The sequence below is a fragment of the Sporobolomyces koalae genome (genome assembly GCF_050403365.1).
Source record: "Sporobolomyces koalae JCM15063 DNA, S_koalae_JCM15063T_v1_ctg23, whole genome shotgun sequence".
Classification (NCBI taxonomy): domain Eukaryota; kingdom Fungi; phylum Basidiomycota; class Microbotryomycetes; order Sporidiobolales; family Sporidiobolaceae; genus Sporobolomyces; species Sporobolomyces koalae.
The window spans coordinates 239,790-265,460 of record NW_027481748.1 but is presented as its reverse complement, the minus strand read 5'-3'; the positions used below and the strand labels follow the sequence as shown (position 1 = coordinate 265,460).

Sequence of the window (25,671 nt, the reverse complement as noted above, 5' to 3'; positions counted from 1 at the left end):
CCCCCACCCACCACTACACTTATTTTAATGTTTCCTGCTCCACATATTTCTACTATAAAGCCCTAACCCTAACCCTAACCCTAACCCTAACCCTAACCCTAACCCTAACCCTAACCCTAACCCTAACCCTAACCCTAACCCGAAACGCGAGTCGAGCCGTAGCCGAAACGACACCGCAACGCCGCGCCAAGCTTGCTGAAATGTGCGCGAGAGTGTGCCCCGCCGAGAGCGAGCGCTGCGACGCAGTCGTGGTCGAGACCGGCGACGTGGTTCGAACAACGGAAACGGCGGCGTGAGTAGAGGGAGGTCAGAGGCGAGCAGACTAAGACAACTGGTGCCGCGTGTCGAGGGTAAAGCTGCGAGAACAAGGTCGAGGAAGTGAGAGGGAAGAGAGCGGGTGGGGGGGGGGCGAGAGAACGCGAGTCCCCACGCGCAAAACTGGGTGACGTGTCGCTGAGGTTTCGCTCGTTCGCTTGTTCGCTCGCTCACTTCCCGTTTTCTCCGCCACACTGCTTGAACTGGTCAGCCGCTCTTTTGGCTCGAGCTCGCGTGTAGGAGGACCCTGAAAGACCAAGACTCGCTTGGTTAGAAACGCCTGGACCTCGCGACTCGAACCGAGCTTTTTTTTTGCTTTTGTGTCCTCTACCTGTCGCGTCACGACCCCTGTCGCGACCAGTCAAAGCTGACAGGGAAAGGTGGAAGCTAGCCTGACTCTGAGCGAAGCGGTTGCGACTCGAGCCCAAGTCCCGCGACAAGGTCGTGCTAAAAAAGGCGTCGTGAAAAGGCTGAACGAAGCCCAGAGCCGAGTGAACGAGTAGGCAAGTGAGCGAGTGAGCGACCGCAACAGCTACCTCGGGGTCTCGGTCAAAGCTTGGAGAAAAACGAGGTCGAGAGAGTGACAGAGTAAAAAGCGTGAGCCGAAAGCAAGTTTGTCCACAACGGTACACGGCACGCTGTACAGCGGCGGGGACAAGCAGTGGGGGGTTAGGGTTAGTGTCAGTGTCAAGGTGAGGGTTAGGCTTTTGGTTCTGGTTGGGGCTCAGGACAGGAGGAGGAGAAAGAACGCGAAGAGCCTCGCACGAAAGCGTGCAGGTCCCTCGCATTCCGATCCAACATAACGTGTCAATGTAGGCGTCAGCATTCGCTGTCTGACCAGTGATTCGCGTTGCGTGCAAAAAGACGCAAAGAGCGCCAGAATCGACTGACTCGAACGAGACCAAGTTGTCAGAAGGTTGAGTTTTCGGCCGCACTTTTGCAGAGAAAAGACAGTAGAAGGATGCGGTGATTGCAAAGGCTTGATGCCTCAAAGGTATTGTTTGTACAGTGGAGAAGCAGAGTGGTGATACCGCCTCAAAACAGGAGGTTTGCACAAATGACAGAGGAAGGAAAGGGAATCTATCTATGATCGCTGCTGAGCTTTCGCCATCCTGTTTGAGATTCACTTGTCAGCTTTGAACCATCGGCTAGAAAGAGGAGAATGAGAATTGCATACATTTCGGCGTTGGCTTCCGAGAATCTGTCGCAAGAGAATACATTGTCAGCACGGAGATCTACCTGGAGGATTGAAGTGCATGCTCGTACCGGAGACCGACACTGTATGGAAGCAAGCAGCGAGTCGGAATTAGTGTGTGTTCGAGGCAGCCAACATGTCGAAGATTGCTCACCGCTCAGAGTGCTTCAAGAACTTGTCGGCACACGTGTTGACGCAGTACTCCTGTGTAACGATCTGCATCAATGAATCCGTCTACTCTGGATAGTAGTCGAGACTGTACCTCTTTCGACGAGAGGGCTTTCGAGGTAAAGTCGTTGCAGCAGTTGTTGAAGCATCGCTCGACGAGGTTCTGGTACAGCGCCATAAAGTCCTTCATCTGGAGAGTGGGCAACGTGTGAGTAGACTGGCAGAGGAGACCCGAGAGAGGGAGAGAGGCAAGTACCTGCTTCTGTTGCATCATGCCCTCGAAAGCGGCGGCGGTGGCAGGGTTCATTCCAGAGGCGTCCATATCGGTGACTGTGATCGCATAGAGGACGAGGTCAGTCGCTAGTGCGGTCGAGTCGAGCGTCGAGTCGAGTCGATCACGAGCATCAAACGAGCCCAGCATGCCGAGGCCCGGCTCGCGGACGCGGCCCCGACTCGACGAGGCTGCGGTCAGATGGGAACGGGACTGACCGTGACGGTCTTTCCGAGTCAGGAGATGGAAGGAGAGTGGATCTGACTGATTCTTGATCGCCGCGTTGAAATCTTTCGGTTTCTCTCCCTTCCCTCCACCCCTCTCCACGCTCTCGCTTGCTCTGCCATGGCTGTCCGTAAGCTCGAGTTCTGCTCTCTCGCTGCTTGCGCGCATCCTCCAGGTCGCTGCGGCTCGTCCTCGCTGCGTGCCGGGCCTGGTTACGCACTCGTCTCTCGAACTCTCGCTGACCTCATTCCTCGTGTGATCCTGCAGGTTGTCGATTCGAGAACTCTTCCGAGGTGAGTATTAGATCATGTTGGCGTCGCGACGGTACTCGCAAGATGCTGACGGCCCACTCTTGCCACAGATCGGAGTGTTTGCTTCGCTCACCAACAGCTACTGCCTGTCGTCCGTCTCGTCCGGATCGACCAACTTTTACTCGACGTTCGAGGCCGAACTCGGAGACGTGATCCCCGTCGTCCAGACCTCGATCGGCGGCACCCGCATCATCGGTCGACTGGTCGTCGGCAACCGCCACGGCCTCCTCGTGCCCTCGACCACGACCGACCAGGAACTGCAACACTTGCGCAACTCGCTGCCCGACTCGGTCGCGATCCAGCGCATCGAGGAGCGACTGTCTGCCCTCGGCAACATCATCGCGTGCAACGACTACGTCGCGCTCGTGCACCCCGACATTGACCGCGAGACCGAAGAGATCATCGCCGACGTCCTCAAGGTCGAGGTGTTCCGTCAAACGATCGCCGACAACGTCCTCGTCGGCAGTTACTGCCGCCTCTCGAACCAGGGCGCGCTTGTGCACCCGAAAACTTCGGTTCAAGATCAGGACGAGTTGAGTAGTCTGCTCCAAGTGCCTCTCGTCGTGAGTTGTCCCCTCGCCTCTCTCTCTTTTTCCGATATCCTCAACATTGTTGCTTCTCAGGCCGGAACCGTCAACCGTGGTTCGGACGTGATTGGTGCGGGTATGATTGTCAACGGTCAGTCTCTAAGTCTCTTGCCTCTTGCTCTCAAACGACAGTTCCTGACTATCCTTGTCGACAGACTGGGCATCTTTCACTGGACTCGACACGACTGCGACCGAGATCAGTGTCATTGAAGCCGCGTTCAAACTTGGAGGTCAAGATACGTCCCGGATTGCCGGCATGCGCGACACTCTTGTCGAAGGATTCGCATAGATGGCCGCTCGTGTTTTTTATCACTCTAGAGAAACCTCGTCTTTGTTGCTACTACCCGCGAGCGTATTCCCACCTCGCACCTTGCAAACTTGTACCGTTACAATTCTCAACCCGAGAGAGCGATTCCCTCAGATCGGCGCTGTTGAAAAATGCAGGGTTTTCTATTTGATACAGTAGGTGAGTTGATCACCACAACAAACTATTTTCTACTCGGGGAAGATACGTCTAGGATTCTCAGTGAGAATAGTCATACCTGGGAAAAGCATAAAACCCCATCAGAAATAGCTTGACGAAGGGAGAGGAAAAACTAGACGCACTGTTTGTAGAACCGTTCCGAGTCGCGTTCTTGACCCGATCCCGATTGTGCGCCTCGTCGTTGACCTCCGGTCTCTTGCACCTCGCGTTCGATCCGAGCTTTCTTGTCCGACTCTAGCCAGTACAGGCACAACTCAAGCATCCTACTGCCACTGCGGTCTTCCCGCTGCATGCGGTCCCGGACGTGATCCGGAACTTGTCCCTCCTCGGGCAAATCAGAGTTGTTCGGGAGAGGCCACGGCAACGGCGAGGGAGGGATCGTCGATCCGAGTTGCAGGTGACACAAGTGAGTCGGGAAACTGTCGAGTCCGTCAAAGATGTGGGTCGCGTACAAGATGGTCGATCCTCGTTGTTGAGTCTCCTCGACTAGGAACTGCAGCAATTTGCTTCGAACCAGTACGTCCAAGTCGACCGTGACCTGGAAACATGCAACTGTTGGTTTCGAATTGGGTTCATTCCGAGATGAAAGATAATTCACCTCATCGAGAAGCAACATGTCCCACGGTTCCATCAAACCTGAAACAATCTGGACTCGTCGACGTTCTCCATCCGAGACTTGGTGCATCCTCCAATCGAGATCGACGTCCCTGCGGTACAAGAGCGAGGTTCGAGTCGTGATTTCTCAAAGAAGAGACAGCGCGAGCAAACCATACATGATATCGAGGAGCTTGTTCCTACGTTCTTTGTGTCGATAGCCACCGACAGAGTCTCTGCAGATCGAAAACATGTCAGTATGGCAATCTGTTCATTAGAAGACCCTTGAAACTTGCAAAAAGTGGGAAACCTTGAGGTCGGATCTCACGACGGGGTTTGCCGCCCACTCCGTGCCTATAGATGCAACCGAACGTGAGCAGAAAAGGACGCAAGGGGAGTGAGAGAATGCTTTACCCAGGTACGTGACTCCCTTGGGCGTGTTGAAGAAGACGTCTTGTCCGAGTACTTTGGCGCCACTGCGAGTGAGCTTCTTGCCGGCGAGGATCTGCAACAAGGTGGATTTGCCTGACAGGCATGTACCAGCACCGCCCGCAGTCGAGCTCATTAGCGTCATGCGATTTCACTGTAGTCATTCTCGAGTACGAGATACGTCGTCCACTGACCTGCACCGTTTGCGCCGACGAGGATGCAGCGACTGCCTCGAGGCAAGTTGAGATCGACGTTGGGAAGCACGAGTTTCGGAGGTTGCGAGTTGAGTTGCTGGTATGCAAACTGCAGCTGTTCGACCTGGAGTGCAAGGTCCTGCTGAGATGCCATGTCGTACAAAGGGATGCGATGCAAAAAAGAGGTAGACGAAGGAGAGGGGGTCGACGATCGCCGAAAGTTGAACCAATTTACGTCTGGAATTTACGACGCAACCACTTTCGCCGATAGCCGACGGCGATGATCCGAGACTTGCATCTCCCTTCAACCTCGACCCCTTCCGTGCCGAGTCGCAATGGATCGAATCCAGAGCTCGAGCGCGTCCTGGAGCGTCGATCGGCGCTGAACGAGGTGCTTGCGGTGCATTACTCGACCTTGGCGTCCAACTCGAATTCAACCATGTCGACCCCGCTCGTCGACCCGCAAGGCTTTCCCCGATCCGACATTGACGTCGCAGCGGTCCGGACGGCGCGCGTGCAGATCATCCGACTCTCGAACGACCTGAAACAAGTCGAACTCGACCTCGGTCGTCTCGTCCAACACGCACTCTCCTCGACGGAAGCTGCTGCTCGGACCGAGCCAAGCACGAGAGAACCACTGCTTCCGTTTGCCAAGGTCAATTCGGTCGCTGCCGACAGTCCCGCTCAAACCGCCGTAATTCTATTCCCTCTCACCTCTCTTGTCTCTCCTCGAGCCCAGCTAACCTCGGATGTGAATCTTGCAGGGACTCGAAGCTGATGATATGATCATCTCGATCTCTTCGATCGATTGTACAAACCACGAGAACTTGACTCGGGTCGGTCAACTCGTCACGGCGTCCGAAGGGAAACCTCTGCCGGTCGTGATCGAGAGAACTCGAGATCAGAAACGGCACGTGTTGAGGCTCGTACCCCAGAGTGGATGGGGCGGACGCGGACTGCTAGGGTGGGTCTCCCTAGCTCGATTCTTGTGCGGGCAAGAGAGCTTGATCGAGCTAATTCTGCATTCCCTCTGACCAGATGTCACATTGTACCCTATCCCTGATCTCGTAAGATCTGTCTCTCCCAGTCTCGTCTCGCGATGAAGACGAAAACGACACCTCTAGACCTTCACCGCTTTACAACCGGGTTGTCAAAAAATCACCTCTGGAGAAAGAGACCACCTTCCCGCTTCAAATTTCTCATGGATCCTTCGAAACGTCGATGCCTTTTTCTCTGCTTAGCGCGCGGGAGGCGTTGCATACGTTTCAACCTCGTCTTTCTTCTGAGAAAGGGTTCTGGTCTCGTCACCTCGAAACCGCTCTCCAGTCTCGAATGAGTACGGGGGCGAAACGCTTGAGGTTTCTCCCGCTGCCTACACAGAGGGAGAGAGGGGATATCTGCGGATGAGACGGGAACGGGAGAAATGGCTAGGGACGAGTGTGGCTCTTCTATCAAGAGGAGGTTTTGTCAATGAGGGATTTGATTCTTGACCTTGTTTTAAACAAGGGGAGGGTCAAAACTTGATCTAAACTGAGCGGGATCATCACTCATCACACATTTTCTCGAGCTCACTGTACTGACGCTTTTGTTCCTGTCTTTCATTCTAGGTCTTTCCCCCCTTTCGATCTGTCTTCTTTACCTTTTCGTGACGACCATGTTGTAATCATCAGACCAAGCCGTACCCTTGTGACCGGAAAGTTTGCACTCTTTCATTATTGTCAAAGCTGTTGGGTTTTCGCGGTTTGCAAAAGTCAGTCGTTTTCACTCTTGACTCTTGATCTGAGATGGGTGGTATGCGGCAGTCGCAATCTCGCTCAAAGTGAGCAAGAGACGAGCTTGCTTTGAACGATACTCTCTGGAAACGTGAAAAAAAGGAAGACGGGTCAAGCGCTCAATTGAGCTTGAATCGAAAGAAGCGAATTTCAAAGTTGGCCTCGGGAGGCTAGCTCTCTGGATGTTGGTTCGAAGGGTTGTGGAGAGACCTGTCGCCTGGGAAGTGACTGGGCTCATAAATCAGAGGATGTCCTGTCATGCATAAGCCGCATTTTCTTCCTCGCAAATGCGAAATGAATCTAGAACTGGTTCGATCGCGCGTATGTCGAATGGCTCGCCCGAGCCGAGTCGAACACAGCGTCTTACTAGACCTTTCGAGCGGATTCGCGCAGAAGTCTCGAAGCGTCAGCCCACGAGAAGCGGTTGGTTCAAACCTTTCTTAGCGCAATGTTGTCGAAACCCTGTACGATGCAAATTTTGGTCAAGGCAACTACTTGCTAGGCGAGAGAGAAGGAGATATCAGCGTGAGGAGCATAAGGAACGGGTTGCGAGGGAGGCATCACAGCAGAAAGCAACTGAACAAGCCGTCTTGCATGTCTTTGCCTCCTTCGAATCCCTTCTCCCGTACCCAGGAGCAGTCCGAATTGTACTGATCGAGTCTTTTATTTCCACAAGAAGAGAAACGGAGCGAGACTATAAAACATGGGAGGGGGGGTATTATCTTCTAAGCCGAGGTTGTTTCCAAGGGCCTCTCGACCTCTTTCCCCTTGAGATCCGAGCTCGATCCAGTGACCGTTCCACTCGACGAGATTGGACTGTCGTGACTCTGAGCAGTTCCACTCAATTTCTCGCCCTTTTTCGATTCGGCGATCCTGAGCGCTTCCTCGTGCACCTCGTGAACTTGCTTCGCTGCGGTCGTGTAGAACTGTTGCACTTTCGATCCGACGGGACTGTTGAGCGCGGCCGTGTAGTACTTGGATCCGATGATGTACGAAGCTTTCGCTTTCAGGGACAAGCCTTGCTTCTCGTCGACTTCTTTGACTTTTTGGGTCGCGCGCTCGACGTGAGGTTGAGCCGTTTGCGTCACTTTCGACGCGAGCGTGTTGAACCAGGGCAAGAATCGAGCACTGATGCCGTACTCTGCGGGTGGACCGAAAAAGACGAGCGAGTCAAAACTTTTGCGCTTCATCAAAGGTGAGTGACGAAACTCACGAGTGTCGGCTTCGATCGCCTTGTGAACAACTTGGTCCGAAAGGTGGTAGCCAGAACCGAGCAATTCCGCGACAATCGCCGTACGAGGTTTGTCTGTTTCCAATCACCGGGTCAGGCTCCTCTTTGAGTGGTCGAGTAGACAAGAGTCAAGCAAGGCGTACCCTCCTGATCAATCTCGTCGTGGTGCTTCTCTGCGTCACTAGTCGATTCAGCAGTAGGGACCGAGGTCGAAGGCGAGTTGGGTTTGATGTTGGCGAGTTTAGGAGCAGCCGTGTCGTTTGAAGTGACCGAGATGGTCTCGTGATCGAGTACACCTCCATTCAACATTTGTGCAGTTTTCGCTGCCGATTCCTATTACGAGAGAGAGGAGTGAGCACCGCCTCGTATCCAAGATGCGCGTCATCGGTTTTCGAGTAGCTCTCACCTTGAGGAAGTGAACTTTGGCTTGACCGGCTTCGAGTTCGATCGACGAGATCTTGCCGCAGAACGAAAAGAAGTGTTCGAGCGTCTCGCGCGAGGTGGTCGCGGCGAGGTTGCTGACGATGACGGTGTATTCGGTCGTAGTAGGGGTTGTCTACATGCGCCACGATCAGTACACCTGGCAGCACTGCCAGTAGATCCAAAGTGTCAACTCACCATGATGTTCTAAGTCGGATGGGATGAGCGAGAGGGAAGAACAAAAGGGAGAACGGGTCAGGCTAATATTGATAACACGCTCTCTCCAAATCCGCAGCACTCTTCGAGACAATTAAGCTGCACAGGATATTCGTTTGTTGCATTCGTCCACATTCATAGTGAATCCACTCCCCAGGTTTGAACAATGAGTCTAGAAAAAGGAACCAAGAGAGACGAGAGGGGGTTGGAAGAGAGAGGGAAAGAAAAGACAGAGAGGAATGATGAAGGGTCTTAGGCGTTGATGGCTGTAAGAAATGAAGACAAGTCAGCTTCTGATCAGACACCCGTCCAAAAGAGAGAGTGCGCTTACCCTTGCCCGAGGAAGCGGCGAGGAACTGGTCGGCAAGGAAACCAGGGACAGAAGTCAGCAATGTATTATGTCGAGAAGAGCTGAAAGGGCATTCAGAAAAGACTCACAGCCTCCTTGACCGCCTCCGAGACGGTAGGGTGAGCGTGGCAAGTTCGGGCAACGTCCTCGGACGAGGCACCGTACTCGAGCGCGAGCGTAGCCTCTCCGATCAATTCACCCGCAACCGAAGAGATCTATCACATCGAGTTTGTCAGTGATCAGACAGTTATGGCAGGAGTCAGAGATTCGTACAATGTGGCAACCGAGAACCTTGTCCGTGTGCTTCTCGGTGAGCACCTTGACGAAACCGTCCGTGTCGTTGTTGGTCTTTGCTCTGTGGGGATTACATCGAGTCAGCACAGCTCGGATCCGAGACACGCGAAGATAAGGGACGAAATCCGTACCGAGAGTTGGCAACCATGGGGAAGTTTCCGACGCGGTACTCAATACCCTCGGCTTTGCAGTCCTCCTCGGTCTTGCCGACCCATGCGACCTCTGCAGTACATCACGACAGCGGTTGTAAGGAACGAATCGTTTCGCTGGTCGAGATGTGAGCTCGCAAAGAGAGACTGACCAGGGTGAGTGTACACGACCGACGGGATCGCACCGTACGAAACGTGACCGAATCCAGAGTGGATGTACTCGACCGCGGCGATACCTTCCTCCTCGGCCTTGTGCGCCAACATGGGTCCGAACGTGACATCGCCGATGCACTTGACGCCCTTGGCCGACGTGTTGAACTCCGAGTCGATTACGATGCGACCCCGGTTGTCAACCTCGACTCCGATCTTCTCGAGGTTGAGTCCCTTGGTAACCGGTCGGCGACCGATCGCGACGAGGACAACATCCGCCTCGATCTGAAACACACTCCAGCTTTAGTTCCGAGCCGAATCGGCACTGCTCGAAAGTGGAAACTCACGGTCGACTTCTTGCCGTTCTTGGCGCCCTCGACCTCAATGTGCACCTTGCCGTCCTTCTTCTCGGCCGAGATGACCTTGGTGTTGAGCGAGAACTTGAGTCCTTGCTTGCCGAGGATCTTTTGGAAGTTCTTCGCGACTTCGGCGTCCATGCCGGCACCTCCGATCGCACCCATGAATTCGACGACTTCGACGTTGGCACCCAATCGCGACCACACGGAACCCATCTCGAGTCCGATGATACCGGCACCGATCACGACGAGCTTCTCGGGCACCTTCTCGAGCTCGAGGACACCGGTCGACGACACGATCTGCTTCTCGTCAATCTCGATACCGGGGAACGGCGTCACTTCGGATCCGGTCGCGATGATCGTGTTCTTGGTCTCGAGTTGGGTCTGACCACCCTCGAGCAACGCGACGTCGATCTGGTTCGCCGACGCAAACGAAGCCTCTCCCTTGATGTAGTCGACCTTGTTCTTCTTCAAGAGGTACTCGACACCTCCCGTCAACGCGCTGACCGACTTTTCCTTGGCCTTGAGCATGACGGGCAAGTTGAGTTTGACATCTCCGACTATAAATTTCTCTCTTGTCAGTTTCCTGTCTCGCTCGGGTAAAACCGTCTAGTTGTAACCTACCATCGATACCACGGGCCTTGGTGTCGTGCAGGGTTTGGTGGTAGATGTGCGAGTTGTTCAACATGGCCTTGGACGGGATGCATCCAACGTTGAGGCACGTTCCTCCGAGCGATCCACGCTTCTCAACACACGCAGTCTATTTGAACACACAGAGAGACAAACAAGAACTGTGATCAGCCATTGCCGGAAAAGGGTACAGGGAGAGGATAGCTCTCACCTTGAGACCAAGTTGGGCAGCCTTGATTGCGGCGACGTAACCTCCGGGTCCTGCAAAGTGTCGATCGCGAATACAAGCACGAAGCAGCGGTATCGTAGTGAGGAGTGTGTGCGGGAGGAGCGGGAAGCCGGACGTTGGGGGGAATTCGCAACGAGGGGAAACGAGACGCGTCCGCGTTCGACACACAGCAGGATACAGGGAGGGGGTTGGTCAAGCAAGAGGGTCAGCATGGGCTCAGCGAGAGTACGCGTGCAGCCACGTGAACGCGGTGGCCACTCGCTCGCGACGACAAGTTGATCAAGCAAAGACAGCTTGTAAACTGACCTCCACCAATGACGACGACATCGTAAGGGTCCTGGGCAGTGGCGAGACCTCGGTAGGCACCGACTGCTCGTCGGGAGAGGGTCGAGCGAGCGAGAGTCTGTCGATTGCCGGTCGAAAACGGCGACACCAACCGGAATCGTGAGTCAGCGCCACTCTGCGAGAGAAACACCCTGCGCGAGAGAGCACCTACACGGGACGAAGACGCGAGCGACAACATGATGGGGGGAGAAGAGGGAGGGACGGGAGGAGAGACGGGCGAAGTGGAGAAGGTCGGAACAGGCGAGTCCGCGTCGCCTCGAACTTTAACCCGCGGACAACTCGCACTCGCGCTCTCACGCAAGCTTGTGACGGTGACATTGCATGATCCATACTGAACCGGAAAATGCGCGTGGGAGGAACTCGTCTTTGTTGCCTACTCAACCCGCCGACCGGACCGCGGCTCGCTTGCGAACATGGCGCAGCGGCCCACGACACCGCTCTGAAAGATCGCCTCGCCCCACCTTCGAATTTCGAGTCGTGTTCTGCATCTTGTCGCTCGAGCGAGAGTGCGCTCAGAACTGAAGCGAGGGTGAGGCGAGACGAAGAGCGCAACATCGCGAATGGGAAGCTCGTCCTGCTTGCGTTCCCACCTCGAGAACGTAAAGGTCCGAGACCAGACTTACAGACGATATGCTGATGTATCAGAGTAAGCCGAGATGGGTCGTGAGATGCCGAAGAGAGTAGCTGGTTTGTGGAAAAGCGAGCGTGAAACTCGGATCTCTGCACCGACTCCGGCGACTCGGACCAGGAGACCTTGTCGACCCTACGAGGCGAGTAATCTCGAAGGTTTCGGAATGCGTTCGTATCGTGCTGGCAGCGAACGGAGGAAAGGATCGCGCTTCGGCCGTGCTCCGGCTCGATGTCGATCACGTCGTTCGTAGTATCGTGCACTAACATTCGATTCTCATCGAGAATACGCTGGTCTGTTCGTCGTGAGCTTTTCCGGGATGCCGCCGCGCGTCTGTTTCGCCGTCTCCAGGTCCCAGGGTTGGGTTCGATGTCGCCGGCGCCCGTAAGAACAATCTAGTCGTCGGCCATGATGCACGCTGCCCTGCAATTCTAGAACGTCGATAGATCAAAGATGGTGTCGAGCGAACACGGCCGGGCAGCTGCGAAGCATCAGAGTGTTGCGAGATGGCAATCCGTCAAGAGGGCAGCAGTCAGAATGCCGGACGCAGCAAGCTGAGCGCTCCAAGTCAGCTGAGTGTATGAAAAAAGCTTTCAGACACGTCTGACGCGGTTGGAAGAACAGAGAAACGTCAGAGGAAACCCGCGCGTGGTCGAGCCTCGGCTCACGGCGCGCTAAAAGTTGCCGAACGACATCCTCCTGTCGCCCCGACCCTAGTCGACTCTACGACTACAATCACACACCCTGAAAAAGTCATCGGCGGTCGCAAGGAACGAACAGATCAACAATAGAAGCGCTAGAACCGAGAACGAACAGTGTCGACACTGGTCACAACGGCAACACCGCCGAGTCTGTCTGCAAGACTGCCTCAGCCTGTCGACACTCGACGCAAGAAGTCTTGCTTTCCATGTGAGCGGACGATCGCCGGCTAGGACAACGGGAAGCCATCGTGTTTATTGCTGACGGATCTTGTTCGGAATCGACTGTAGTGGCCTTGGCACGATGACCGCATCTACTGTGCGCCAGCGACGACCTCGTAGACCTTCGAATGCCCGCACCGACTCGTGTCCGGTAGCGACCGCATCCGATTTCGCTTCTCGCCGTCGATCGTATTCGCTGCACAGCTCGTCCTACCAGCACTACAACTCTTCTCTACCCGAACGAGGCTCGTTGGACTTTTACGGCTCGACGCTGCTGAGATCGCTCGACTTGCCCGCGAGCTTCCTCTCGATCCGAGACTTCCTCATCGGCAAGGTCGAAGACGCAGAACGCGGCTTGAACGCGTTGAGGGAGTACGTCGAGGAGGGAGAGGCAGAGGCGGAATTGCTACACATCTCGCACGAGTCATTGAACGAAGACGAGCACGAGAGCAACGAAAAGGAAAACGACCACGATGATTCAGACGACAGTACCAGCGAAAGTGCAAGTTTGCACGAGGCTCGTGAGCATTCCGACGTGTACGAGTCCGCAGCATCGACGGTTCAAGAAGAGGTGCGCGCCGAGATCAGCTCGCTCGAACAATTCATCCAATCTGCAACTTCGTTCTTGTCCGACATTCGCGCCGAACTCCCTTCGCTATCCGATGACCTCGCTGCTCCTTCTTCCGGCTCCATCATTCGCTTTCAGCTGTCTGAAGAAGCAAGGGAAGCGCTCGACCAGTTCCTCGTAGACCACCCGCTGCCATCGCTCCCTCGCTTCGACACGGCCGCTTCCTCCGCAAACGCACTCCTCTTGCGCGTGACGAACGAGCTGCGTTCACTCAAGGACGTGCTTGCGTCGCTGACATCGCAGACTCCTTCGGATCCTTCCTCGCCGATTGGCATGACCTCGTTCTTCCGTTCGCTACCTCCGATGCCGTCGCCTGTACCCGATTTCGCTGAACTGCGCTCGTACTTCTCTACCGAATCGACTCGGATACGAGGCGCCGCTCGCGTGCTCAAAGACGAGACCGCCGAATCACTTCAAGCCGGTCTCCACCATCTCTCTGATGGTGCTGCCGAGCTCTCGGCGTACGTCAAGGACCAATCAAGTCATGCGTTCGACGAAGCAAAGAAGATGTACCACCGAGCGCTCGAGATTGGCAAGACGAGGTTGCTTCAGTACGAAGAGTTGCCCCACGAGTGGCGCAATAACGAGTTTATCATTTCCGGATACCGCTACATTCCGATAGAGCAATGGGGCACGCTACTGAGGTCTGCTTGGGAGTGGCACAACGAGGTACTACTATTCTCTTTCGAGCCGAATTCGATCAGAATCTAACGGTTACAAATGCATGCAGACCGTCAACATCCAGTCTCATTTCCTCGGGTTCCTGTCTCTCGTCTGCCTCCTCGTCTACTATCTCACGACGACTCCGTCCTATGCCGCCTCGTCTTCGCCCCTTGCCGAAGTCGCCGCTCACCCGGGTGACACCGCCATCGCCATTCTCTTTGTCGCTGCTGGCATGAAGTGTCTCCTGAGCTCGGCAACTTGGCACCTCCTGGCCGGTTGCGCGACTTCGACTTGGTTCCAAGGTGCTGCTTGCCTCGACTATGTTGGAATCAGCGGGTTGATCGCTGCGAGCGTGATGGCTGCCGAGGTAATCCGTCGGTGTTCTTTTCCTCGAAACGTCTTCTTGAGCTGACTCGATGCCCTTTGCAGTACTACGGCTTCTACGAACAAGCGAACCTTGCGATGGGCTACATGATCTTCTCGTCCGTGATCGGCGTTACGGGAATGATAGTTCCATGGTCGGCTTGGTTCAATCAGCGCGAATACAAGGCCTACCGCATCGCTGTACGTCCATCGTATTTCTCTCTGTCCTTTTCTAGCCTATCGGAAAAGCTGATTTCGGGAGCGGCATTCAGTTCTTTGTCGCTCTCGCTGCATCGGCCGTCGCACCCGTGACGCATCGTGCTTTGCTTTACGGAGCTTCCGACACTCTCACCTTCTTCAGTGCGCTCTCTTTTTGTTATTTGAGACCCTCGCCCATGCTGATCCTCGGCTGTCACATCAGGTCCAGCGATTCCAAGCGTGCTGGCCTATCTAGTCGGCCTCATCTTTTACGCCCATCAATTTCCCGAATGCTGCGCTCCGGGGCATTGGAACTGGGGTTCCTCGCACAACCTGTGGCACATTGCGATCGTGATCGCCGTGTGGTTGCACTGGCGAGCAATGTCGATCTGGTCAACTGAGGTGCACCTGCCAGTCCCATGACGCGAGTCTGTTTCCCTTGTATAAATCGTGTACGTCCAGTATAGATCGTGTCGGTGTCTTTTTGTGATTGGTCGCCATTGTTTAGATAAAGGTCTTTCGGATACATCTCTTCTAAGTTTTTTCCTTTCTTTTTCGTTCCTCTCGCCTATCTTGTATACCTGCCTATTTTGCCTTAGACATGATAGATGCTGAATCTAGCAATACGAGACCTCGTTCGGAATCGCGTTCTCCGCAATCGTGTACGTAAAAACAGGAAAGACATTTTCTTCACTGTGCGATTCCGCGATAAGCATCCTGAAGAGCGTTCGACGGTCCGACCTGTCAATGCCTACAGCGCTATGGTCGACTTCGGAAGCTCCATCAATGAGAGTATGAGACGAGTGTTCTTCGTGCTCGGATCGCTTCCTCATTGTCCCTATTCTTCTGTCTCTGTTCTTCTTCTTCTTCTTCGTCTGCTTCTTCTTCTGGTTTCTGTTTGCTTTCTTCGATCACTTCCGACACGCGGATTGCTTGGCGAAGCTCAGGCAGCACCGCATGTATTTACAATAGGCCGTCTCGCTATCTTTCGTCTTATCGCGACCTTCCGCTTCATCCGACGGTTGCATTCTTCTTTCAGCTTGCCCTGGTTCTTTCTTCTGCATCTATCTATCGAACGTTTCGCCCGCACCGCCATCCGAGATGTTACCTCTCACGCTCGCTGCCGCTCTCGCCTTTGCCTGTTCGTCGGTGTCGGCTGTACCCGTTGTCGCTCCTTCGTTTCCGACCCTGGCCAAACGTGCCGATTCGACGTTCAATGTAACCTACTCTTCTCCTAGGAACTCGACCTACGAGAAGCTCCCAAAGCTATTGATCATGGCTACCGGTAAAGTCCTACAGGTGTCTCCTCTACAGTGGATCGCAAGGCTGACATTCTTTGTCGACTAAATTCGACAGGTGGCACGATCGCCGGATCATCCAAGAGCAACACCGACTCGACTGCGTACACCGCTGGGGCAATTGGAGTTGCCGCCTTGGTTGAAGCAGTGCCCGAGCTTCTCACGACGGCACAGATCGATGGTGTTCAAGTCTCGAATGTCGGCTCGAATGTGCGTGGCCCTTCCTGGCTCACTCCTGTTCATGTACTAACCTGTTTCTTGCTGATAGTCTCTCACCGATGCGATCGCACTCAACATCAGCAAGCTCGCTAACAAGGCCCTCTGCGGAGAGAACCCTCCTTACGATGCAGTGTGAGTGTCAGATATTTCCGAACCGAAAAGGGGCTCGTGCGCTTATCATCGTTGATCTCGATTGAACTCGCCTTTCACAGTGTCATGTGAGTCGCAGACAAGACGTTTCAAAACAGGGAATCGTTGCTGAACGCATACCTCGATGATTTGCAGTACTCACGGTACCGACACGCTTGAAGAGACCGCGTTTTTGATGGACATTACGGTCAATTGCAGTGCTCCTGTTGTCGTTGTCGGAGCCATGCGCCCTTCGACTGCGATCTCTGCCGATGGACCCAACAACTTGTTGTCGGCTGCTCGCACCGCCGTTGCTCCCGCCAGGTCAGTGCCTGGATATTTCTATTCGCATAAAAGACGCGACTGACGTTCTTCTGGTGGTCTCAGTCGTGACCGTGGAGCTTTGATCGTCATGAATGACCGCATCTGCTCTGCATTCTATTGTCAAAAGACCGAGGTTAGTGCTGTTATCACTTTCTCTCACAAGCTCGTGCCTGCAGCTAAAAGCGGTGACCGACTGTCATAATGTCAGGCAAACACGCTCGACACGTTTGAAGCGCCCGAATTTGGGTTCCTCGGTCACCTGCTCAGCGTCGAGCCGTTCTACCACTACCCTCCGTCGCAACCCGTGTTCAAAAAGACGTACGACATTTCAAAAGTGACTGAATTCCCTCAAGTCGAGATCATCTATGGCTTCCAGGGTAAGTCTCATGCCGTTTCGTCAACCGACAAGTTGCTGATTCGTCATGTCGAGCGAAAACAGGTTCAGACTTTCATCTTGTCAATGCTTCAGTCGCGGCAGGAGCAAAAGGCATCGTTACGGCTGGAACTGGTGCTGGATCTCTCTCGGACGCGGGTCAACCGCTAATCGATGCGGTCGCAAACTCGGGAGTACCGATCGTCACAAGCACGAAAATCAACAACGGGTTTGTCGTTCCCGCGGCGAATTCTACGACGATCGCGGCGGGCGTGTTGAACCCGGTCAAAGCTCGTCGCATGTTGCAAGTCCTTCTTGCGCTCGGCAAGAGTGAGAAGGAGATCCGGGCCGCATTCGAAGAGCCCCTTGCAACCTACCTCACTCAATACTAGAATTAGACTATCGTTTCGGTCGCTTCTCCAACGGCTTCAATATCAATTTCTTGAGGGCTCATGGGATCGTTATCTTGGGAAATATACAGCAGAAATTATGGCTCGTTGCGCAAAGGGTTTCGAAATGAAAGTGCCGAGAGAGTGCTCGTGCGCACTTGGTGTTCGGATCTTCACGACAAAGGCCTCAAAAGCCCAGAGCTTTTGCACTGTAAGTACTGCTGTATATCGAGTTGCCTCTCCAGATGCGAAACCGGCGCCGAATGGCTCGGAGAGTTTGAACTTTGTTTCCGCGGCTCGCCGCTTTCGAATTCACTCTCTTGCTTCCCGAACTTTGCCCATCTCTCATTTCTTTCGACTCTTCGCCCGACCTCATCGGCTTGTCACGACTCCGACCGCCATGTCTCGCTGATTTGACTCACTCTTTATGCGATCTTCGTGCATCAAGGACCGCGAGGGCAATCCGTCAAGTTGGAAACCCTTATCGCCGCTCAACCACGTCTGTTGAACGGCTGAGATTGCGGCAGATCCTTCCTACGACATGTATCTTCATCAAGACATGCTCGGATTAGGCTCGCGTGCTGTGTTTGAACCGCAATTCGTCTATCGACGCGATTAGCCGCCGTTCTCGACTTGCGTCTCCCGCCCACCACCACGCTGGCTGCGCGTAGCCCCGTATCGCATCTCAAAACAGTCCGGCAGCGTGACTCGATCCCTACGAGCGAATCACACCCGACCTCTAAGTTGTCGACTTTCGGCCGTTGACCTGCTGCGCTTCTAATTCGCCCATTTTCACCGACGCGGCGGTCTTGGATGCTACCGCCGAGCGCTTCAATCCTACAATGCTCAACGCGGTTATCCGTCCGTTTCCCGCTGGAGGATTTCCGGCACGTTCGAGCTAGGCAGAGCCCTCGCGGTTCCAATTCAGTCATCATCTAGCTCATTACTTGAGCGACCAAATCCTGGTTCCCCAGCTCGCGATCAGCTATTTATGCAGTGAGGAGGACGCTACTCCGCTGCCGAATGCCCCTCGCGCGTGTACCTCGCAACTTTTCATCGCCTGCTTGGCACGACTCGCACAGCTCAATACGCGCACCACTCTCCGATGTTCGCGCAAGACGGTACCGAAGACCCTCGAATGCAACGACAGACGTGCATGTGACCCTTTCACTCCCACCAGGTCGTGATCGACGTCGCACACGTTGTCGTGGGGGGACTTGCATCTCGCCGAGACTCTCGCTTGACTCGGCAAACAAAGTTTCATCCTCGACTGCCGAACACTTGGCACGGTTTTTTTTTCTCTTCGCTAGCTAGCTTGAAGCTACAGAAATATATTCTGGGGTTCCTGCTCCAAACAAACGGCAAAAGTAACGTGACTTGTTCGCGGATGTGATCGAATCGAGAATTCGACTTTTTCCCCGGCATCAAGCTTCGGACGGATCCGACCGTCTTGTTTTTTTCTCTCGACGACTCACTCTTGCTCTCTCTTCACGCTTGCTTCTCTTTATTCGTGTATCCTGTCCCGAGTCGCATCCGTCATGCTCCCCTTCGTCCTCTCGACTCTCGCTCTTGCGGGCTCAGCCCTCGCAGCTCCTCTCGTTGCTCCTTCGACGCTCCCGACCCTCGTCTCGCGTGACACGACTCCTTTTAACGTCACGTACAGGTCTCCTCGAGGCAACTCGACCTACGACAACCTTCCGAAGCTTCTCATCGTCGCGACTGGTGAGCGACCTTCCTGCCCCACTTGCCCAAGAGTTCGTGTGGTAGTTGGCTGACGCCCGTCGGTCGATCATCAGGTGGAACCATTGCTGGACAGTCTGCGAGTGAGACCGACTCGACTGCCTACACGGTGAGTGAAGAAAGGATTGATTCGACTTTTTACCGCGAATCGGCTGATTTTGAGCTTCTTTCGCATGTTTGCTCGCTCCAGCCTGGTGTCGTCAAGATTGATACTCTCATCGACGCCGTTCCCGAGCTGCTCAAAACTGCGCAGATTGATGGTATCCAGTACAGCAATGTCGGCAGTGAATCCCTCACCGATGAGATTGCCCTCGGTCTTTCGAAACTCTCGAACCAAGCCCTCTGCGGACAAGACGCTCAATACGATGCTGTGTAAGCCCACGTAACTTCCTCGATTCTACTTCTGCAATCGACTGACCGATGTCCTCTTCTCGTAGCTTGATGTACGTTCTCAAGAACGCCCCTCGACCTTTGTCTGTATGCTCATCCACGTTCACTAACATCCATCTAACAGTACCCACGGCTCCGATACGCTCGAAGAAACTGCTTTCCTCCTCGATGTGACTGTCAACTGCAGCAAGCCCGTCGTGGTGGTCGGTTCTATGCGTCCCTCGACCGCAATCTCGGCCGATGGACCCAACAACCTTCTCTCTGCCGCTCGCACTGCTGTTGCTCCTGCTAGGTAAGTGCACTCTCGAGAAGCCCTGCAGCTAGAAAGGTCGAGTTGCTGATCGGTTCAACATTGTAGTCGCGACCGAGGTGCTCTGATTGTCCTCAACGACCGCATTTGCTCTGCTCACTACTGCCAGAAGAACGAGGTAATTACGGGCCATACCGAACGCCAGTAAGGAGGCGTCGCTGACCCTTGCGCGTGTATCGCAGCAAAATACTGTCGACACCTTCACCTCGCCCGAATTCGGTTTCCTCGGTCACCTCCTCTCGATCGAGCCTGTCTACCACTACCCCGCCGTTCAGCCTCTCGCCAAGAAGACCTTTGACGTCTCCTCCGTCGACAAGCTTCCTCAAGTCGAAATCTTCTATGGGTACCAGGGTAAGTTTCGCAATGTGCTATCCTCCTTTGCTTTACTTGTGCGACCCGGCTAACTCGTCTTGCTCTATCGTTTCCACGGGCGGGCAGGATCTGACTGGCACCTCGTCAACGCTTCGATCGCTTCGGGTGCCAAGGGACTCATCATCGCTGGAACCGGAGCTGGTAAATCTTGCGATGTTCCGACTATGCAGGCAAAACGAGTTTGAAGGCTGACATTCGCGCCCACAGGCTCGATGACCGATGCCGGCAAACCTTACCTGGACGCTGTCCTCGCCCAGGGTATTCCCGTCGTTCGCTCGTCCAAGATCAACAACGGCTTCGTTGTTCCTCAAGGAAACTGTACGCCATCTCCAGCATCGCTCAAGTCATTGCAGATGTAGACTGACGCGGAGCTGTTTGATGTTTCAGCTACCGAGCTCATCGCGAGTGGTTCGCTCAACCCGGTCAAGGCACGCCGCATGCTCCAAGTTCTCCTTGCGCTCAACAAGTCGAACAAGGAGATCCGATCTGCATTTGAAGAACCCCTCGACACATACCTTCATCAGTTCTAATCTCATCGCGCTTCCTTCATTCCTCCGTCGGATAATACCCCTCGCATAGCATTCTGAACTTTTTTTCCCCGTAGACTTCGCGCACCGGATATCCTGGAATATCTAGACTCTGGTCTTTCACGACTGATCTTTACGTAGTCGGCTTCAAGACTGCTTCTCTCGCTCGAGCAGGATCCGAGAGCGCACGAGCATGTTGCGCTGATCTTCTTTTGACCGAGGTCCATGCGCTGCGTCGATGCAGCGCGACTTCTTCCATGACCTCCTCGGGAGAAGCGTTTCGTGAATCGTTTCCCCTCAATCCAGGGCGTTCCGCGGTGGGGAATTGCAATATTAATTTTCCCCACTGTGAAGCCTCTCCCCCTTCTTCTCTCTCCTTCACCCTGTCAGCTCCTCGACAAGCGACCAAGATGTCACAAGGCCAGAAACTCGTCGTCTATACTTCGCCTTCGGCATTCCCGAACCCACAACGCGTCCGACTGTTCGCGCACGAGAAAGGAATCGCAAATGAAATCGATGAGAAAGTACTCGACATGACTCCCGGAGGTGAACAAAGGAGCTGGAGACATTTGAAAGTGAACCCGTGGGGAGAAACACCAGCGCTGGTCTTGCCCGACGGCACCAATATTTCAGAATCTACCGCGATTGCAAGGTGAGCTCTTTGTCTATCGAACGTTCCCGTTCAGTCAGATTCGTGCAAGGAACTGAAACAGTGAGATTCAGGTATCTCGATAACTCGTACCCGGGGCGCAAGATTATGGGAGAATCCGCTCTTGACCAAGCGCAAGTTGCTTTCTCTCCCTCTCCTCCCCGTTTTACCACCTTACAACACGACAAGTCTGATTCTGATGCAGTGAAGTTCGTCTTGGAATGCTCTTACAGGCTCGATCAACAATGGGACCAGCGCATCTTTGTTCATCTCTTGTACCGTTTGACGACCGCTTTCCACGTCTTGCACGAAGGGTTGGGTCACAAGCTCGAACTCGTAATCAACGAAGACTGGGGTCGACACTGTCGTCGCGAGGCGATTGCTACGGCTGGCATGTGAGCCTACTTGCGCTAAAGATCATATTCGAGGAGTGAAAAGCTCATTCGAGATCACCTCGAGCAGGCTGGACCGGCATCTCTCTGATGGACGCAACTGGATCCTCGGCGGCAATGATCCGACATTCGCAGACATCACCTTGTGTACCGCGATCGCGTTCTCCAAGTTCCCTACCATGCAGACCGACTTGACCGAACGGTTCGAGCACCTCGAGCATTTCTGGAAGCGGTGGCAGGAGCGGGACTCGTTCAAGCAGGCGTACAAGGATGGCGGTATGCTTGACGAGCTCAAGCATCTTGTCAACAAGTAGGCAGTCTCAGTGATGCGAATGCAGCAGTTTGGTGTCGCTTTTCAGCCTGGTTTCGTCTCGATCGTCGCCAATATCGACACCAGTCCAGCTTACGTAAAGGCCGATGTGATCACCAAGCGCTGTCCTGCTGCGATTTCGGCGATGGGCACTCAACCTTGACATTGCAAAGAGTTTAGCGTTGGTGGTTTCGTTGGACTGATATGTGCCATGTCAACACTTCTACTAGCCGACGACGCCAGGTCTTGCTCTATTCTGCTTGCGTACCGCAACGCGGCGTCGAAGCAGTGCGCTCATCAGTTCCGGTCACAGGTATTCTGCGGTTCTCTCGAGGGACCGAGCGTTCCCCGCTTCGGATGACAAACTCTCCCCATCTCGGCTTCGTCAGCTTCGTCTTGGTCATCCGCTTGATCAGCAATCCTCACTGACCTTGTTCCCGTCTCTTGCCATCTCATCTTCTTCTTTGTCTTTCCATCACACACATCGCCGATCGCATTCAGCACAGCTGAGCCCAAATGTCGCAAGATCAGAAACTCGTGATTTACACCTCGCCAGCCGTGTTTGTCAACCCTCAACGCATCCGGTTGTTGGCGCATGAGAAAGGGATCGCAGACCAACTCGACGAAAAAGTGCTCGACATGACCCCTGTTGGTGAACAGCGAGGTTGGAGACACTTGAAGGTGAACCCTTACGGCGAGACCCCGGCCCTCGTCTTGCCTGACGGCACGAATCTCTCGGAAGCTGTCGCTATCGCGAGGTAAGCCCCTGGTCCCTTCGGTTTCATCAGTGGAAGCTGATGCGACGATCATAAACTTTTACAGGTACCTCGACAACACGTTCCGTGGACGCAAGATCTTGGGTGAATCAGTCCAAGAACAAGCGCAAGTCGATCTCTGTCCTGCTTCGGATGAATCACGAACACAGGTCAGAGTCTGACCTTCGATGTGAATTTCTCAGGCTCGACCAGCAATGGGACCAGCGCATCTGGGTTCATCTCATGTACCGTTTGACGGTTGCATTCCACGTGTTGCACCAAGGACTGGGTCACAAACTCGAACTCGTCAAGAATGAGGAATGGGGCCGACACTGCCGACGCGAGGCGATCGCAACCGCTGGCATGTGAGTCTCGAGTGCTCGGCTTTCGACGAGGTAGCGTTCCAGGAGTGTGCAGCTAACAATAACCTTGGTGTAGGCTCGACAAGCACCTCTCGGACGGTCGCAAATGGATCCTCGGTGGCAACGAACCGACCTTTGCAGACATTACGCTATGCGTCGCGATCGCATTCTCGAAATTCCGAGTGATGGACACCGACTTGACCGAACGGTTCGAGTACCTCGAGTACTTCTGGAAGAGGTGGCAAGAGAGGGACTCTTTCAAGAAGGCTTACGCCGATGGCGCCCAGCTTCCGGAGCTCAAGCATCTCACAAACAAGCTGTAGATAGATTCCATGCATCCGAAACAAGACTCGTTCTCAGCGCACGTTACCCCCAACGTCGAGAGCTCGGCTGAGTAGGGGCCGCTCGCAGTATCGACTCTCTCTGTCACAGAGACTTGGTAATGGAGAAAGATGAATTGAAGAGCCAGGTATCAGAACAACAAGTTACAGAAATAAATCGAAAGAATGCGAGAAAACCCATTCAGATTTGAGACGGCGAGGGCGCAAGGGGTCCTGTCCAACTCGATTTGCGATTCGCCAACCTCCTCCATCCTTCAGCACGACATGCCAGCACGGCTTCAAACGACTGTACAACATTCAGGAGTGCCGCACTGCGAGCAGATGGTGACGGGACGAGCTGAGCGAGCTGGGGAGCAGAGCGAGATGCAGGAAACGAAGATGCGGTCGCTGCGGCTGCGAGCTGATCGAGTCGAGATTGCGAAATCGAGGTCGAACGAGGTAGAGGCGGCGAATGACATGGTTGCGAGACGGAACGCTTGCGCGATATGAGTGGCATCGAAGCAGGGCCCGACGATGACGATGCGGTCCCGCGAGGAGACAGCGAGCGGGAGCGGCCAGGAGTTGGGAGCGAGGGTTTGCGGAATCCGTCTTCGTCGAAGCAAGTCGAGGAGGCAGGAGGTGGATTGTCGAAGAACGTCACGAGATTGTCACGACTGGGCTTCGAGCGCTTCAATCGCCGAGGTCCGTTCTCAAGGTGGGCGGTCTCTTCAGTCTCTTGCTCGTCTTTCCCCTCCTCCGAGCTGTCGATGATGGACCTCCTGCGACTAGGCCAAGGTGCAATCGGACTCGTTCCTCGTGATCGTTGTCGTTTCTTGATCGGCTCGTGCGCTTGGATCATCTCGTGTTCCCTGCATTCCCACTTCTGGCGCAGCATCTCATACGCTTCCGCATACACTTCCGGCTCGAGAACTTGTCTGTTCTCGAGGCACAACACTGGGACAGGCGGTATGATCTGATGGGGAGGCGGCGGCAGGGTGAACGGATACGAGGCCCGAGAGCGCACGGGTAAAAACGATCGCGGGCTTGAAGCTCGAGGTGGTGGTGGGAAGAGCGGCGAGTCGACCAGGCTCGGCGTCGAAGGGAGCGAGATACTCGGACGGCCAAATGGAGGCGGCCCGCAGCATTCCGAGTTCATGTTTGCGAGAGGACGTGCCGGTTATCACTAGAGTCGGATTCACCTCGAGGCGCTCAATGCAGGACTGAAGTTGAGTCGGTAAGGAACTGGCGTCGAGATGGTCCAGCAAGAGCGAGGAGGAGAACGTAGAGGCGCAGCCGGCAAAGATTGCGAGAGAATCGGCCGGTAGTCGAGAGCGGAGTAAATAACGAGGTTCTTCCCCGTTTTGGAGACAGTTTAGAGTGCTGCTGTGGCGAGCGAACGTTCGGGAACTCGCTTCGAGAGCGTCTGAGCGAAAACGAGATTGCGCCCATGCGCGATCATGCAAAGTGAAAGATTCTAGAAGAGAACGTCGAACTGGACGCCGCAGTCAACTCGGCAAAGTGCCCCAAGTTTGGGTGACGTCTGGACCGTGAATCTGTAGCAGCCGGGTCCGAAAGACTGCAGCCACGTACACTTTGCGGCGTGGCTTCGGGTCTCGAGCGCTAAAGGCGGGGCCGAGGTTCTAGAACCTGAACCGTCCTCGGACTCTAGGCCTTCTCATGTCTCACTCTCGTACCCTCTCTACAGTACTACTGTACTGTAGACACCATTCATGATTCGAGCCCCATCACAGTCAGAGCAGCTTGATAGTGGGCAAATCACTGTCGTCCTCACAGCTAGATCACCACTCTTGACATGCAAGTCTCGCTGCCTGTCCTAACTCGAAACCACGAATGACCTGAGTGCTGTAATCAGATGACAAGTCCTATAGCTCGAGTTGGTAAAGGCAAACCGTTTCATCGCGACTTGACCGCTTCGTACACATCATCCGAGATCGCTTCCATCGCTTCTTTCGACCACCCTTCCGGACAATCTATGAACGACCTGCGTCATACAGGACAGATTTTTGCATAAGCAAGTGCGTTCATGCGAGCGATGTCATTTTCGAGCAGACCCCGGGAACAGAAAGAATGACACATACCATGCAACTGTGAGGACTCCCATGTCGACGGTCGCGCCCAAAGCGAAAAATGCTTTCTGTTCGAGGTCGACATGCGCAAGAGTACACCTGTTGCATCGTGATCGAGGGGGAAGGGGGAGATCATTCGATGTATGAGCACGATCAATTCGACTCGAATCGTACAGTCCCCCACATCCCGAGACCCGCCAAATAGCAGCAACGGGCCGCAATTGGAGAGAGACCAAGAGCGCGGGCGAGACAAAGCAGAAAAAGAGGTACGTACGCTGGACACGAGTCTGCTACGATCGCTGTAATCGTCTTTGAAGGGTCTTTGACGTTCTGTAACGATATACACGAGTAGCAGAATGGTGCCGGACTCGCTGAACCCATCTGATCACATGAAACGGACGAACCCTGATC

At 54.4% G+C, this 25,671-nt stretch overlaps 12 protein-coding genes across 12 annotated transcripts; 7 read left to right on the top strand and 5 right to left on the bottom strand.

Annotated features, from left to right (window-relative positions):
* Window positions 1-1,399: 1,399 nt before the first annotated feature.
* TIM9 (protein transporter TIM9) lies at window positions 1,400-2,000 on the bottom strand (the record flags this gene model as incomplete). The annotated part of the gene is made up of 6 exons (XM_076679531.1): window positions 1,400-1,427; window positions 1,493-1,516; window positions 1,582-1,593; window positions 1,665-1,714; window positions 1,773-1,868; window positions 1,935-2,000. The coding sequence occupies 6 exons, from the start codon at window positions 1,998-2,000 to the stop codon at window positions 1,400-1,402; spliced, it is 276 nt and encodes a 91-aa protein (XP_076533439.1).
* A 294-nt stretch (window positions 2,001-2,294) lies between these two features.
* TIF6 (translation initiation factor 6) lies at window positions 2,295-3,361 on the top strand (the record flags this gene model as incomplete). The annotated part of the gene is made up of 5 exons (XM_076679530.1): window positions 2,295-2,304; window positions 2,442-2,467; window positions 2,536-3,048; window positions 3,109-3,163; window positions 3,228-3,361. The coding sequence occupies 5 exons, from the start codon at window positions 2,295-2,297 to the stop codon at window positions 3,359-3,361; spliced, it is 738 nt and encodes a 245-aa protein (XP_076533438.1).
* A 234-nt stretch (window positions 3,362-3,595) lies between these two features.
* CAF16 (putative ATP-binding cassette family ATPase CAF16) lies at window positions 3,596-4,927 on the bottom strand (the record flags this gene model as incomplete). Its single annotated transcript, XM_076679529.1, has 7 exons — window positions 3,596-3,614; window positions 3,679-4,094; window positions 4,155-4,263; window positions 4,330-4,386; window positions 4,447-4,504; window positions 4,565-4,675; window positions 4,774-4,927. 7 exons carry the CDS (start codon window positions 4,925-4,927, stop codon window positions 3,596-3,598), a joined length of 924 nt encoding a protein of 307 aa, XP_076533437.1.
* A 126-nt stretch (window positions 4,928-5,053) lies between these two features.
* Window positions 5,054-5,836, top strand: NAS2 (Nas2p; the record flags this gene model as incomplete). The annotated part of the gene is made up of 3 exons (XM_076679528.1): window positions 5,054-5,467; window positions 5,538-5,737; window positions 5,812-5,836. 3 exons carry the CDS (start codon window positions 5,054-5,056, stop codon window positions 5,834-5,836), a joined length of 639 nt encoding a protein of 212 aa, XP_076533436.1.
* Window positions 5,837-7,270: 1,434 nt separating this feature from the next.
* Window positions 7,271-8,397, bottom strand: JCM15063_002139 (uncharacterized protein; the record flags this gene model as incomplete). Its single annotated transcript, XM_076679527.1, has 5 exons — window positions 7,271-7,686; window positions 7,759-7,851; window positions 7,920-8,109; window positions 8,183-8,332; window positions 8,395-8,397. The coding sequence occupies 5 exons, from the start codon at window positions 8,395-8,397 to the stop codon at window positions 7,271-7,273; spliced, it is 852 nt and encodes a 283-aa protein (XP_076533435.1).
* A 267-nt stretch (window positions 8,398-8,664) lies between these two features.
* Window positions 8,665-11,092, bottom strand: LPD1 (dihydrolipoyl dehydrogenase; the record flags this gene model as incomplete). Its single annotated transcript, XM_076679526.1, has 11 exons — window positions 8,665-8,678; window positions 8,744-8,768; window positions 8,851-8,976; window positions 9,035-9,116; window positions 9,187-9,277; window positions 9,357-9,639; window positions 9,702-10,270; window positions 10,335-10,470; window positions 10,552-10,601; window positions 10,876-10,972; window positions 11,066-11,092. 11 exons carry the CDS (start codon window positions 11,090-11,092, stop codon window positions 8,665-8,667), a joined length of 1,500 nt encoding a protein of 499 aa, XP_076533434.1.
* A 1,452-nt stretch (window positions 11,093-12,544) lies between these two features.
* On the top strand, window positions 12,545-14,737 carry JCM15063_002137 (hemolysin III family protein; the record flags this gene model as incomplete). The annotated part of the gene is made up of 5 exons (XM_076679525.1): window positions 12,545-13,759; window positions 13,821-14,120; window positions 14,183-14,317; window positions 14,389-14,476; window positions 14,538-14,737. 5 exons carry the CDS (start codon window positions 12,545-12,547, stop codon window positions 14,735-14,737), a joined length of 1,938 nt encoding a protein of 645 aa, XP_076533433.1.
* Window positions 14,738-15,415: 678 nt separating this feature from the next.
* On the top strand, window positions 15,416-17,049 carry JCM15063_002136 (asparaginase; the record flags this gene model as incomplete). The annotated part of the gene is made up of 8 exons (XM_076679524.1): window positions 15,416-15,599; window positions 15,671-15,822; window positions 15,881-15,963; window positions 16,044-16,049; window positions 16,117-16,284; window positions 16,348-16,417; window positions 16,493-16,661; window positions 16,724-17,049. 8 exons carry the CDS (start codon window positions 15,416-15,418, stop codon window positions 17,047-17,049), a joined length of 1,158 nt encoding a protein of 385 aa, XP_076533432.1.
* Window positions 17,050-18,584: 1,535 nt separating this feature from the next.
* JCM15063_002135 (asparaginase) lies at window positions 18,585-20,388 on the top strand (the record flags this gene model as incomplete). Its single annotated transcript, XM_076679523.1, has 10 exons — window positions 18,585-18,768; window positions 18,843-18,895; window positions 18,977-19,158; window positions 19,224-19,229; window positions 19,301-19,468; window positions 19,535-19,604; window positions 19,669-19,837; window positions 19,925-19,999; window positions 20,066-20,176; window positions 20,246-20,388. The coding sequence occupies 10 exons, from the start codon at window positions 18,585-18,587 to the stop codon at window positions 20,386-20,388; spliced, it is 1,161 nt and encodes a 386-aa protein (XP_076533431.1).
* A 407-nt stretch (window positions 20,389-20,795) lies between these two features.
* On the top strand, window positions 20,796-21,740 carry JCM15063_002134 (uncharacterized protein; the record flags this gene model as incomplete). Its single annotated transcript, XM_076679522.1, has 3 exons — window positions 20,796-21,037; window positions 21,268-21,429; window positions 21,497-21,740. The coding sequence occupies 3 exons, from the start codon at window positions 20,796-20,798 to the stop codon at window positions 21,738-21,740; spliced, it is 648 nt and encodes a 215-aa protein (XP_076533430.1).
* Window positions 21,741-22,252: 512 nt separating this feature from the next.
* Window positions 22,253-23,176, top strand: JCM15063_002133 (glutathione S-transferase family protein; the record flags this gene model as incomplete). Its single annotated transcript, XM_076679521.1, has 4 exons — window positions 22,253-22,494; window positions 22,559-22,661; window positions 22,717-22,856; window positions 22,930-23,176. The coding sequence occupies 4 exons, from the start codon at window positions 22,253-22,255 to the stop codon at window positions 23,174-23,176; spliced, it is 732 nt and encodes a 243-aa protein (XP_076533429.1).
* A 199-nt stretch (window positions 23,177-23,375) lies between these two features.
* JCM15063_002132 (uncharacterized protein) lies at window positions 23,376-24,329 on the bottom strand (the record flags this gene model as incomplete). Its single annotated transcript, XM_076679520.1, has 1 exon — window positions 23,376-24,329. One exon carries the CDS (start codon window positions 24,327-24,329, stop codon window positions 23,376-23,378), a length of 954 nt encoding a protein of 317 aa, XP_076533428.1.
* Between the last annotated feature and the right edge of the window lie 1,342 nt (window positions 24,330-25,671).